Genomic DNA, 13,352 nt, shown 5'->3' with positions numbered 1-13,352 from the left:
CAGTGACTTGTAACAAATTAGGCAGGTATAGCTTATCTGCCTTTACTATTTTTTTATATATATATGGATGGGTATGTATACATGCATGCATGTCTTCCGAATTTGGAAAGTGTTGAAACTAAAATCATGAATATCACGTTCTAACTAAAATCATCCTAATCAAACTCCAATTTGTCAATTGGCCTTGAGTCACTCTTACGTGGAAGATAAACGTCAAACAAATCCGTATTAATGGAAAATATAAATGGAAGGATCTCCACTGTTGTCGTAGTTAAAAACGCCCATCGCATGTTGGATACAGCGTTAAAATGTCAATATACAGCTCAGAACCGACATGCACTTCAGTTTTGAGTTCTTAAATTGAACCAGTCATGTTTGTGTTTACTTCCCTGTTGTGTTTTGCATGTTTGCTCAAAACATATGACAGTTAAAACTATTAACAGTATTGACGACCGACTTTACCATTGATACTTTCTTATGAGAGTTGTAGGATCCAAGGAATCGCAAGAGAAAATATAAACCATAACACTTTATACTTTGATCTACATGAACCATTATTTTTATTTTTGCACAATGACTGCAAGATAGAGAATTCAATGAACTGAAGTGCCGATGGAAAAAGAGAACTCAGTATGGTCTTACATGATGGAAGAAAGACAATATCTTTGAAGAGACTGATTCAGTTTTATCATTACATCATGCATCCCACGCCTTACTGCAAAGTAGGATAGTGATGTGTTGTCTGTAGATCCAAGATAGATTCATAATATACATGTAAGTCCATGTCTACATACAGTTCTTCTCATGTACAAGGGAAGGGAACACCCATTCTTCTAATAAACATAACTTTTCGAATAAACAGCTTGTCGCCATAACAAAACAAAAAGGAAATCATTAAGTAGACAGGAGCTTCAAGCATCTTATTAGATGTTTTTTTAATTTACAAGTGTATGACTTGGAAAAAAGCCTCCTAAGCTAATGTACAGTTTTGCCGTAACACTAAATGTACATGTATTCAACGAAAATGACATCCTTATTAACAGGCACTTCTGATACAGCGTCTTCATGCATATATCATGCCAGGAAGAGAAGTTTCACTTTATGCAGAATCATGGTGGCTAAGAAACTCAGTTATGCAAGGATAGACTTGCTCCACTGCCTGCAGTGAGAGATTATCAGAGAAACTGACTTGAGATAGAAAACAAGCACGCACATATCATGTAAGGCATTGAACAAAGTTCCAACATGCAACATACCAGTCGTCCTCCAACCAAATCATAGTGTGCATAATGCGGTCCGTCTGGTTCTCCGAGTAACTTATACGTGACCAGGTTCTCAGGAAACAGCTTAACTGTGTCTGCCATATTCACAAGCAATTACAAATTTACACTAGTGAGTAAACATACTGCATGTTTCTGCAATATTAATCAACTATGTATTGTGTAGCTGTTCATTTATGTACAAGTTAAAAGCAAACATCAAAAGCCAATATACCTTCTACAGCTATAGGAGGACAGATCAAGTCCCTATCACCCGCAAGAGCTAAGACAGGGACAGTGGTACTAGAAAGATGATCCTTGTAGTAAAATTCACCACTACGATCTCGTAAACCTCCTTCTCGAAAAGCTGTTGTCAGCTGAATAAGAAGCTTTGCAGGTATGGTACCTACAAGGTTGCAAAATAAAGAAACCCTCAATATCACCATAGAGATAAAGAGTATCTGTACATACTTCAACGAGATCAAACATCAGTACTTACAGAAGTTATTCAAAACAAGCTTCTCTAACTGCTCAGGGTGCATCATATCCGTCGCTGATATCAAATCGTTAAGCCAAGATAACACGTATGGAGGCCGTGACGAAAGAGGATAAGCTGCAGCCAACAGAGCCCCTAAAGGCACAACTGGAACACTCAGAGCTTGTGCTGGATCAGCCTACACAAGAAAGTTTCTAGTAAGTATTACCACAGAAGAATCCAACGGAGAGTGATAAAAGCAAAATTTACGTACAAGAGGTATGAGTAATTTGAGAGCAGAATCTGAAGTTGTGTAATCTAACGATGAAGCCAAAGTTGCCACAGCTGCCAGACAAGGCTCTCGTCCCTCAAAAGCTAAGGAAAATGGAATAAAATAAAATGAGTAACGGCCTAAACCTATGACCGTTATAAAGATGAATATAAACTTACCACAACGTGACAGCATTGCATAGAGTAAGATACCACCCATGGAGTGCCCAATAGCAAACAGCTTACCGTCTTTAGGCTTACATTGCGCTCTTACATACTCAATCTACGTCAAAACCAAAAACAAAAACACCAGTTCAGTACATTGTTATGTGAAAAGTGAAAACATAGTAAGATCAATGTCTTCCTCACCGCAGCAGGGACATCCTCTTCAAGGTAATTATCAAAATCCCAATCATACTTAACAATCAAATCAAGCTGCTTCTGAAAATCCTCAATAGTCGAAGTGAGCCTCTCTTGCAGATCAATCAACTGAGGAGAGACAGACTTCTGACCATCGTCAAGAAGATCCACAAGCCGCTGAGTCAACTCCCTGATCTGGTTACCGAGTCCTGAGTTCTGCCTCGACTCGATCAAACTCAAGAGCTTTGATCTTATCTCGTTAAACCGCTCGTACATCCGCGAGTCTTCCAAAAGCATAGCGATCTTGTCAAAGAGCTTAGCGGACATGAACAATGACTGACCTTCGCTGAGAAAACCGGAGAGTCTTTCTGATAAACGCATGAACGTTGCGGTTAGCCTCGCCACGATCTTGGACTCGTCCCAAGCTGAGGCTGAGGAGGCTTCTTCACCAACAACGGAAACATCCGAAGCTGGTGGTGCAGTGTCAGCAATCTCAGTGACCTGAGCTTCTTTAGCTGCAGCTTTAGCAGTGGATTGTATCTGATGAGACAACTCGTGAGCGGAGTCCTCAACGTCCTTGAGGTCGGATACTCTCGTACTCAGCCCTGCTCCACGAACCTCGAGAATCCACGTCTCGAATCCTTGACCAGACATGTGTCTTGCGAAAGAGCACTGCAATTTACATCAAACTGTGTTGGTAAATCACGTAAAGGTAGTAACTTGATGAAAAACAGAGTCAAATCACGTAAAGGTAGAAACTTTAAACAGAGTCAAATCAAAACAGAGTTGAATCAAAAACATTTACACCGGGAGATAGATCGTATCCGATGGCATTAGTTCCTACTCCAGACAAGAGCAATAAGGGATGATTCCTCGTGGGCGTCTGTAAAGGAGAAGACTTTATCAGAAAGAAGAAAGAAAAACAGAGGATACAGAGAGAAAGGGTTGTTGGTGAAGAGAGGGTAACCTGAGGAGGAGGGAAGTAGCGCCAGAGAGCGAGGCGCCAGTCGCTGTTGGGAACGGAGACGTAATGAAGCTCGTCGGCGGTGCAGAGCGGCGGTTTCGTGGGGAGCTTGACTGAGGAAGAGAAGGCTTTCGGTCGAAACAGCTTCGTTGCGCGGTGACGGAACGAAGAAGTGGAGGTGAAGAAATGGACGGAGGAAGACGCCCGGCGAAGAGCAGAGCGGGTCGCCAAGGGGAGTTGGGGAGGAATCGTCGCCATCGAGTGGAGATTTGGAGAATGGTGGCTGGCTCTCGGTGCAGACCGGAACTTTTAAGGCAGATGTTTCTCATGTCCGGTACACGTGGAGTGACGACCGGTGGTGATTGATGGAAGATGTTAACTTTCTTCTCTTTACCACAAAATACTTTGGGCCCGCTAAATGGCAAACCCAATTTCAAAATTTGATTGTGTGTTACCATGGGCCTTTGGTGAACGCGGCTTTGGTGAACAAAGAAAGTTTGGCTCTATGATGAAAGGAGAAAATGAACAAAACAACGGATAAAATTTCATATTTGAGGAACTAAAAAAAATAAAAACTAGGAATAATTTATTTTATTTCTTATTAAAATTGAAAATGATTTTTTTTCTTTATAAATTCATTAACCCATGAGAAATTTAGAAGAAAAGATGAAATCTAACTGTCAATAATTTAACCAAAAATTCAACATAACTGGTATAAAATATGAAGAACAAAGAATTCTCCATAATTTTTTTCCTTCAAAATAATCATATATTGAAGTCTAAAAGTATCACCGGTGTATTTTGATTTTAACTCATTTTTGATGAAGTTACACAAAAGAGTATTATTTGAAGAACCAAAATATAAATGATTAGTTAAATGAAACTAATCATGTATTTTACTAATTTATTTATATGATTAAATTATTCTAGAATATAAATATTATTTTTATAAGAAAAAATATATAATTTATCTAGTAAATTAATTAAAATTTAATCCTCATTAATTTTAATCATAAATATACATGAAAAATCTGATATTGCCATCATATTTTTATTTGTACAATTGTTTACTCAGTTTGTTAATCACTTACAAAAATAATAATATTAGATTTAATCATTTAAGAAATATATGTGAGATTGAAACTTAAAAAAAAAAGACACAAAAAAAAAAAATCTTACAAGTAAAGAAAACTTTATTTTCTTCTTATTACTTTCTATTTTGTTTATTTCCATTATTTATTTTAAAAAACTCAGCATGAGTGGATCCAGTTCAAATTTTAAAAATTCACAACAAGACATGAGTAGTCTCTCTATTATTTCTGAAAAAAAAAACAAAGGCATAAATAAAGCTAAAGCAGTGATAGCTTTATTCTTTATGGACCAAACCCTTCATCTTTCCCTTTCCTTTGAGTTTCCCCGAGAAACTACTCCAGAGATTCTCCCTTTCCCGGTTCCTCCATTCCTATTCACGCAACCAACAGCGAGTAGTAGAGACGTTTTCCCCTGCGCCTATCATCATCATCTCTAACGCCAAAAGGTACACTCATCGTCTTCTCTCTTATCATCAATCTGTTCTTGAGACGCAAGTTATAGTGGAATTGAGCTACCCCCTGGTGTTTTGTGTCCTGTTTGTTGGTTACTTGTTTTACTTAAGAGGAGCTGTTGAAACTTGTAATCTCGTTTAAGTTCGAGCAAAGTTTCCATTTCTACCATAGACTTTCCTAATTTAGTAACTTTCTGCGAAACCCTAGTTCTGAAACTATCTTTATGGACCGATGCTTCTCCTGTGCGTTTATAGATAAGCATGCCCGAAATTCAGTTAGGTGCTCATACGATAAGATCCCATGGAGTCACCGTGGCGAGGTTCCACATGCATGACTGGCTTATCCTTCTGCTGCTTATCGTCATTGAAGTTGTTTTGAATGTCATCGAACCCTTTCACCGTTTTGTTGGAGAGGATATGCTCACTGATCTCAGATACCCTCTTCAAGACAACACAGTTCCTTTCTGGGCTGTCCCGGTAATAAGTTATTTGTGAATTCTCTGAAAAAATAATATATATATATATATATATATATCTAAATCCTCTGTTCTTTGTATGTGAACAGTTGATAGCAGTTGTGCTCCCATTTGTTGTCATTTCTGTTTATTACTTCATCAGAAGAGATGTTTATGACCTGCATCATGCAATATTAGGTACCTCTTCAGTGCTTTTTTTGATGTTTCAGATTCTTTGCAGCTCTTTATTTTTAAAGTGTGTTCTTGGGCCTTCACAGGTTTGTTGTTCTCTGTACTAATAACCGGTGTTATAACCGATGCTATAAAGGATGCTGTAGGTAGGCCTCGTCCTGACTTCTTTTGGCGTTGTTTCCCTGATGGTAGAGGGGTAAGCATCTCATCATTGCTCTTATTAACACCGTGGATCATCTCTATCTAGCTGATTGAATTTGTTGTGATTTTTTATAAATTTGTAGTTCTTTCACAATGTCACAAGGGATGTTCTGTGTACTGGAGATAAAAACGTAGTCAAAGAAGGACACAAGAGCTTCCCCAGCGGCCACACGTCATGTAAGTTGTTATCTTTGTGTCATACCAGGTTCAGGCCGGATCTGAGAATTTTGGGATTATAAAAAAAAAAATTCTCATAATTTGGGGGTCAGACATATAAAAAACCTTTTAAATTTTCGGTAACGAAAGCTGTTTTTTTATTAGACTAGGCCCAGATCTGGCCATGGCCACGTTGCAGATCCTAAGACTATACTTACTCATGTAACATGCAGGGTCGTTTGCTGGGCTAGGCTTTCTAGCGTTATACTTGTCAGGGAAGATCAGGGTGTTTGACCAGAGAGGGCATGTGGCAAAGCTTTGCATTGTTTTTCTACCTCTACTAGTTGCAGCGTTGGTTGGTGTATCCCGAGTTGATGACTATTGGCATCACTGGCAAGATGTGTTTGGTGGAGCTATCATAGGTTTGTCTATTTTTTATACTCATGGGGACAAACACTACGTGGGGGGGGGGGGGGGAAATAAACTGATGGGGGACACATCTTTCTTGCAATGTCCAGGATTAACAGTGGCCTCGTTTTGTTATCTACAATTCTTTCCCCCTCCATATGATCCAGACGGTGTGTAACTGAGGACCTTCTTTTCTTCGGATAAAGTCACTTTGATTTTCTTATTAACGAACAATGATCTCTCTATTTATTGCTTGCAGGTTGGGGCCCTCATGCGTACTTCCAAATGCTGGCAGACTCTAGAAACGTTGTCCAAAATTCAGCAGGAATGAATAATCTAAGCGTGAGGCAAGCTGAGCTGGAGAATGTGTACGTTCATCAACAAGGGACTTCCATGGAGATATCTAGAAGCAACACACGCGGGACACCACAAGAATGCTAGAGAGCCGTTAATTTCAACTCTGTCGTGTAGTCGTTATCAGTTTTTGGTGTGTGTTTCTGTTGATTTTATTGGGTTGGCCTCTATCTAAAAGTCCATATAGTTCGCAGTTAAAAGAAAATATAGACTCACACCACTAGAGTAGATAGGCTCACATGGAGGGATATAGAAACGCTAAAAGGAGAGCTTGAAACTCTGACCTGGTAGTAAACAGTCAAATGCTCTATAGCCAGCTTCTTGTTGACATTCTTACAGTTTTAAATCCTATGAGCAAAGCGAGAAGTTAAAAGATTACAAGCTGAATTGTGAGTCCAGGACTATTATAAACAGCTAAGTTACCTATTCCGTCAATCACATTATCCATATAAGATTTATAAAAGTGATAAAATAGTTTTTTTTTTTTCCTTTTCTCTTGTTCAATGGCATTTGGCGCCTACATTGCATGTTATATTTTCTTCTTGTCCAAGGGTCATGCCAAAGGATATTTGTGGGGTTCGAGAGGCTCATGCGCCCCTTACAAAATGACCCCAGGCCGTTTGGCCTTTTCCTTGATTTTAGGATATCATTATTTTCTTATTTCATAATTCATACCCTTTTCTCTCTTTGGCTTGGCTGCAACTGGATTGTAAATATTTAGAATGAAATGACGTGGAATGACCTATTCCATTAATTCCATAAAAAAATTTACCATTTGACATGAATGAAATTGAATACTCATTCCATCAATTCCAAAAATAAATAGAGAAAATACAAAGAAAATCATTCCATAACAAATTTGATCATGAAAGAATGGAATGAATTCCATTCCATTTTTTGCTGTATTCCATTCTTACCATTCCATTTATTTTAAATTCCACAAATTCCATATATATTTACCAGTTACACCTTTTGAGTATCCAATGATTGTTTTTCCTCTCTATAGTTTATGGCCATATATATTAACGAGAAATAGTATAATATGAGCCTGTTTGTTTAGGCTTTTGATGACTTTGTCCAATGAGAATTGCAGTCTACGTCTTGGATTCCTCTCAAAAGTCATTCTTTTTCACCCCCTTTTACTTTTACCTTTGTTGAATTATGCAAAATTACAAAATCTATACAACTTTGTTATACCTCTACAGAAATTGTATAATTAATGTATACTGATTTGGATTATTGTGTATTAGTTATTTGTTTAAATTGAGCTGCATATGGACTAGAAACTGATCAGCGATGAGTTTGTTGGAGAGTTGTAATTTCACCATTCTTGTATAATTTATTGAAGGACATTTGGTAACAATCCAAAGCGTATAAATCATTACTGAGAAACTGTTGTCTTTTTCATCTTACAAATATACTTTCGTTTTTTGATGGAGATCACTATCATATGAGAGGATAGATCATTTATGCCTGATTATCATTATCATTTTGAAATCTAAAAGTGTAATGTTTTAATGTATGAATGATTATGGCTTAAAGCAAGCCATTTGACTTCTGTCACAGACCCGGGCCTGTTACTCATTGGAAAAGGAAGTGGTTTGTGTTGTATATGCTCAAATATTACATTTATCATTATTTGGATCATCTAAAGCAAAGAAGTTAACAGAGGACAAAGGAAATGTAGAAAAAAGGTAAGACACATAAATGACGCAGAAGGTGGCGTGATGATTATGTAATACAGTCTAATCTGAGTAATGCGATCTGTGAACGGCCAAGATTGAAGGAGGACGTGAGAGTGATCCCACTTACGGTGTAAAATGGGAATATTACGTAAGAGGGGAGTGTCAACGTAAACAGATATAAAGGTGTTAACTTTTTGTCTATATTAAGTCACTAAAGAGTCCAGATGTTTGACAAAAACTGAAAAGAAAAGTTTGCGACACGATGAAATTTGAGTCCCACCTCTGGACTAACACCATGTGCACGTCTTGTCTTCTGTTTTTGTTTCTTGTATCTTTTTATTGCTTTTCAAAAATGTTAATTTGATTATACTCAGAGAGGCTACAAGACCATGAGTTTTAATTTAATATATACTTTGAGATGAACTGGTGAATCTACTTAATGGTCAGCTCTGCAATCGGTGGAACTAAGATGGGTTGGGATTTGGACGGTGATAATGTGCATTGGACGATGAATGAGTATCTCAGTTCTCAAATAGCACACAAAAACACACACATGTGTGCACATTATTAAAGAGAACGTACGGCGACGCGATTGCCAAATGAGAAGGCCCATTTATTTGTCTGCTTATAACCTAACATCCAAATTCATATTCATTGTTCTCCGCATTGTTGTTTTTACATGCATATATACTGGTTTGAGTGGTTTCTATATAACAAAAAGAAAATAGCATGAAGAAGAAACGTATGTAGTATAAACAAAAAGATAAGAGAGCATATGGTGCAGAGTGAGGACTGAGGAAAAGAAGGAAGGTGCACAACACTCAAGGCCAAAGACTATTCCACTATCTCTCTATCTACGTGCCTTTCTATGCATCGCTTCCTGATGAGTATTTCACTTATTAACCTACTCTTGTTATCTATACTAATTTCGAACAACCATGCTTCTTCTTAAAATTGTAAAAAGGGTTTTAGGGAAAACATACCCAATTGGCTCGGAGATCAACGTTATTTAGAGTTGTTCACATCCCCCAAAGTTTTTAAAATTTACTGTTACCCCTCAACTTCACTCTAATCTCCAAATCATAAACAATCATGATACATTTTTATATATGGAAAAAAGGAGGGACATAACCTCCTTGACGCTTTATATAAGACCCCCTCATCATTCCATCCTTTTGCACATTTCCTATTATATCAATCTTCTTCTTCTTTAAGTTGTTGCTTTTATATAATATTACCAGTCATTTCTTTTAGAGGTCAACTATGCTGTCAAACCAAGAAGACGACGGTCGAAGCAAAGTTATGGGAGGTGTTTTATATATGAAACAATAACATTTGTGGATGGTTTAGAGGAAAGATGGGCTTTGCAATAGTCTACGCTCTTTCATAAGAAAAGAAAGTCTAAGGAGAGCGAGATTATTGCATTGCTTGCTTGTTGCTGGGGAATCGAAGGTTACTGGTCCGAATTTTTTTCCGTAACCCGAAGAAAATCATTCTTATTATATCTCTCTTACTCTTATAGTGTTTCGTGTGTGCGTTCAATCTACGAAATTCTTATGTTATATTGCTGTTATGTTTTGTTATGAAATGAAGAGTGTCCTTGTAGTGACCATATCATATATAACAAAACTTAGGTTAAATTTTTAAAAGAGCAGCAGCTTAGTATCAAATGGATAATATAATGTGTTGAATCTTAAGAAATTAATATGTATTTAGTTGTCAACTCAACTAAAAACACTAAAGGTATGAACGGTGAGCAATGAACGACGAGTAATAATGCATTCTCTGACATTTCTAAAAAAAATCATCATTCACAAAAAATAATTATTTTTTTACATTTTTTACCATTTATTTTTTGTAAAAAAATAAAAAAAACAAAGTTATTTTTTTTTGTTAAATATGAAATGAAACAACCATTCATTTTATTCCTGCAATTTTATTAACTTACGTTCATTCTCCTATTTAGGACTACTCGCGCTAGGGTAACGATTTGGGGTTTTGTTGGATCAAATAACTCTGTTCATGCTATATAACGTAAGAGTTTAATTTTGTTATAATGTGACCTTTGCTTCTTCCATGAGTCCATGACTCCACTCAAAAGTTGTTTGCATGTCCAAGATTGCAACTCTTTTAAGATATTGCTTGTTTGTTACTTTGTTATAATGCCTCTACTTAAATCTTACTCAGTTGGATGATGTCGTTTCTTAACAATGCTTAACTGAATGATTCTTTAAATAAACTAACTGAATGATTAATAAGACTTGGAAGGTCTACATTAAATTCAAGTGCTGGTCTGGTTAACATATAATTCTGATTCCGGCTCCTTTAAGTTTTTTGCATATCGATCATTGAACACTTTTAAAGTACATCAAACAGGCTTCTATATACATTATGTGGTCTATGTTCAGGTGTTACAAATCCATGCGACAAAACCTCAAAAAAAAAAAACCAAAAAAAAAGAAAAAAGAAAATCGAGAAAATAAGGGCGCGCGTGGTCTAATAGACCAGTCAGCCACTGTAATCTCTCCGACTTTTTTTTCATATAATGACAATTGGAGATGGGTGAATCACCGCCGTTGATCTCGAGCGCACGCGTGCATCAGTGGGGAGAGAGGCACGAGATCAAATCCCTTCCAACGCGCCGCTGCGTTTTGGAGACGCAACCATCGGCGACCAAAGCAGATCTACAAAGCGGACATGTGAAATTGAGACAGTGAAGCCATCCCTCCAAGCACCGCTTGTGGAACACGTGTCGACACTCCAGCTTCCTCACCTCTTCTCCCTCCCGCAGCTTCGACAGACACACAACGCAATCGGAACCACCGTCTTCGCCTCCGCACCGGTACGAGAAGAGACGGTTCAGGCTCAGCTGATCGGCGAGGACGATGATGTTGGCGAGTCCCGAGGCTATGATGGAGGAGGAGGAGTCGTCGACGGAGAGATTGGAATCGGGATCGCAGGGACGGTGGAGGAAGGAGCGGAGACGACCGAGGAAGACGGCGAGGAGAGAGAGGAGCATCAGAGGGATCGAGTCGGAAGAGACGTCACTGAGCTGACCTTGTAGCCCCATCTTCTTCTTCTTCTTCTTCTTCTTGCTCTCTCTCTCTATCTCTGTTGTCTCTCTTTATATAGCGGCGGTCTTTGATTAACGGTTAAATTAACTTATCAAACTCCTTCTTTAATTATTTTCCATTTGTTTTGTTCATCACTAATCGCAATTATTAAAAAGTAGTACTCCCTCGGTATTTTTTTAAATTATGTGACGTTTTAGAATTATGCAATAAAATAAGAGAACATTTATTTTTTTATATTTTCTATACAAAACATCATTATATATTCACATAACCTCAAATCAAACAACGTAAAAATTTAATAAATTTTACATTAAACTTCATCTAATTTAGAACAATTTTAAGAATGCCAAATATTTAAAATGGTGAAAATAAGTTTAATAGATTACATTGCTACCAGATACAACAAATAAATGCTTTACAATAATTTTCTACGAAATATTGATTATTAATTTTAATACACAGTAAAATACACAAATTAAACTAAACTACGTAGCAAACGATTTGATTCATGTAAACTCATTCTAAAAAAATGTAATCGATACAACGATTTTGATGTTATTGTGACTATTTTTAATCATTTTTCTTACCACTTCTGATTATCTACGTAAAATAAACATAGTAAGAAATACCAAATATTTTATACATGTGATTTGGCATTTGAATGAGATTTTATACAAACCAACGTCATAGAAAATGAAAAGATTAAGTACTGCTGCATCAATCTTAAGAATATTTCAGATATATAATTGAACTATTAATGAAAAGATTAAGTACTTGTTAGTTTGTTTACCATAAATTTCGGTAGTTTCGCAATTACAAAAATATTAAACTATAAAGTGAAATAAAATAGTACTTAGAGCATCTATACTATACTAAAAGGGGGATATAAGCTATGGAGAAGGTGTCCACATAGGATAGAAAAATCAACCAATCAGAGAACCCGAAATTGCCATGTCATCTCATTTATTTTTCGTAAAAAATAAAAAAACAATGCAAAGGTGAGAATCGAACCCGGGTTAGTATGATATATATATAGGACAGTTACCACTAAGCCATTGAAACTTTCTTGGATACATATACAAGAACCACTAAGTATATAATCACAAACTCTTATGTACATTTACAATAATATGAATTCAACTTTCAAGACTCCGATAGTTTGTTTTGTAAAAAAAAATAAGTAAGTGACTAAGCTAATATATTCTTAGAAAGTGTGAGAACGTTGACAAATATGAAAAAGCATAGATTTTTGTTTTCGTGACAAAGTTAAGAATTTTGTAAAAGTAAGTTTAACATATAAATTTTCGTGACAAATATGAAAAAGCATAGATTTTTGTAAAATTTTGACAAAACAACTCATAACATACTTCTCTAATGTCTTAATAAAATATTATTTAAGGGTGCAATAATTAAATATATTAATTCAATAAATTTTGTAATTTATAGACAAAACAATAACACAACAAATTTTGAAACATTTGTTTAACCTATCGATTTTTTTTTCATGAGAATCCAACTAAACAAGATAAAAAAAATAATTAGATTTATAAATATTTAATTACCATTTTATTCAATTTTGATTAATTTCAAATTATCATAATGTATCTTTTTGAAGTTACAAATATGAAAAAGCATAGATTTTTGTACAATTTGACAAAACAACTCAAAACATATTTTTCTAATGTCTTAATAAAATATTATTTAAGGATGCAATAATTAAATATATTAATTCAATAAATTTTATAATTTATAGACAAAACAATACCACAACAAATTTTGAAACATTTGTTTAACCAATCGACTTTTTTTCATGAGAATCCAACTAAACAATTAGATTTACAAATATTTAATTACCATTTTATTCAATTTTGATTCATTTTAAATTGTAATAATGTATTTTTTTGAAGTTACAAAAAAATAATGTTCTTTCTTTATTACACTAGCATTATATATAGA

General features: G+C 35.8%; 3 protein-coding genes across 4 annotated transcripts; 1 reads left to right on the top strand and 2 right to left on the bottom strand.

The window, feature by feature from the left end:
• Positions 1–747: 747 nt before the first annotated feature.
• LOC106367053 lies at positions 748–3,692 on the bottom strand. The gene is made up of 9 exons (XM_013806742.3): positions 3,332–3,692; positions 3,170–3,247; positions 2,374–3,036; positions 2,185–2,287; positions 2,009–2,109; positions 1,759–1,933; positions 1,495–1,665; positions 1,257–1,357; positions 748–1,159 (listed from the first exon to the last, which is right to left on the bottom strand). The coding sequence occupies exons 1-9, from the start codon at positions 3,584–3,586 to the stop codon at positions 1,100–1,102; spliced, it is 1,707 nt and encodes a 568-aa protein (XP_013662196.2). The 5' UTR covers positions 3,587–3,692; the 3' UTR covers positions 748–1,099.
• Positions 3,693–4,635: 943 nt separating this feature from the next.
• Positions 4,636–6,967, top strand: LOC106365467 (lipid phosphate phosphatase 2). 2 transcript variants are annotated; one of them, XM_048741720.1, is made up of 8 exons: positions 4,636–4,865; positions 5,127–5,348; positions 5,437–5,524; positions 5,605–5,714; positions 5,803–5,896; positions 6,109–6,297; positions 6,394–6,453; positions 6,543–6,967. In XM_048741720.1, exons 2-8 carry the CDS (start codon positions 5,133–5,135, stop codon positions 6,722–6,724), a joined length of 939 nt encoding a protein of 312 aa, XP_048597677.1. In that variant the 5' UTR covers positions 4,636–4,865; positions 5,127–5,132; the 3' UTR covers positions 6,725–6,967. The 2 variants fall into 2 exon arrangements, with proteins under 2 accessions (XP_048597677.1, XP_048597678.1); XM_048741721.1 differs by lacking the exon at positions 6,394–6,453.
• Positions 6,968–10,686: 3,719 nt separating this feature from the next.
• LOC125578579 (E3 ubiquitin-protein ligase RHA2A-like) lies at positions 10,687–11,622 on the bottom strand. Its single transcript, XM_048741719.1, has one exon. The coding sequence runs from the start codon at positions 11,390–11,392 to the stop codon at positions 10,922–10,924; it is 471 nt and encodes a 156-aa protein (XP_048597676.1). The 5' UTR covers positions 11,393–11,622; the 3' UTR covers positions 10,687–10,921.
• Positions 11,623–13,352: the final 1,730 nt, after the last annotated feature.

The sequence above is a fragment of the Brassica napus genome, chromosome A9 (genome assembly GCF_020379485.1).
Source record: "Brassica napus cultivar Da-Ae chromosome A9, Da-Ae, whole genome shotgun sequence".
NCBI classification, from domain to species: domain Eukaryota; kingdom Viridiplantae; phylum Streptophyta; class Magnoliopsida; order Brassicales; family Brassicaceae; genus Brassica; species Brassica napus.
This window is presented reverse-complemented; position numbering and strand designations above follow the sequence as displayed.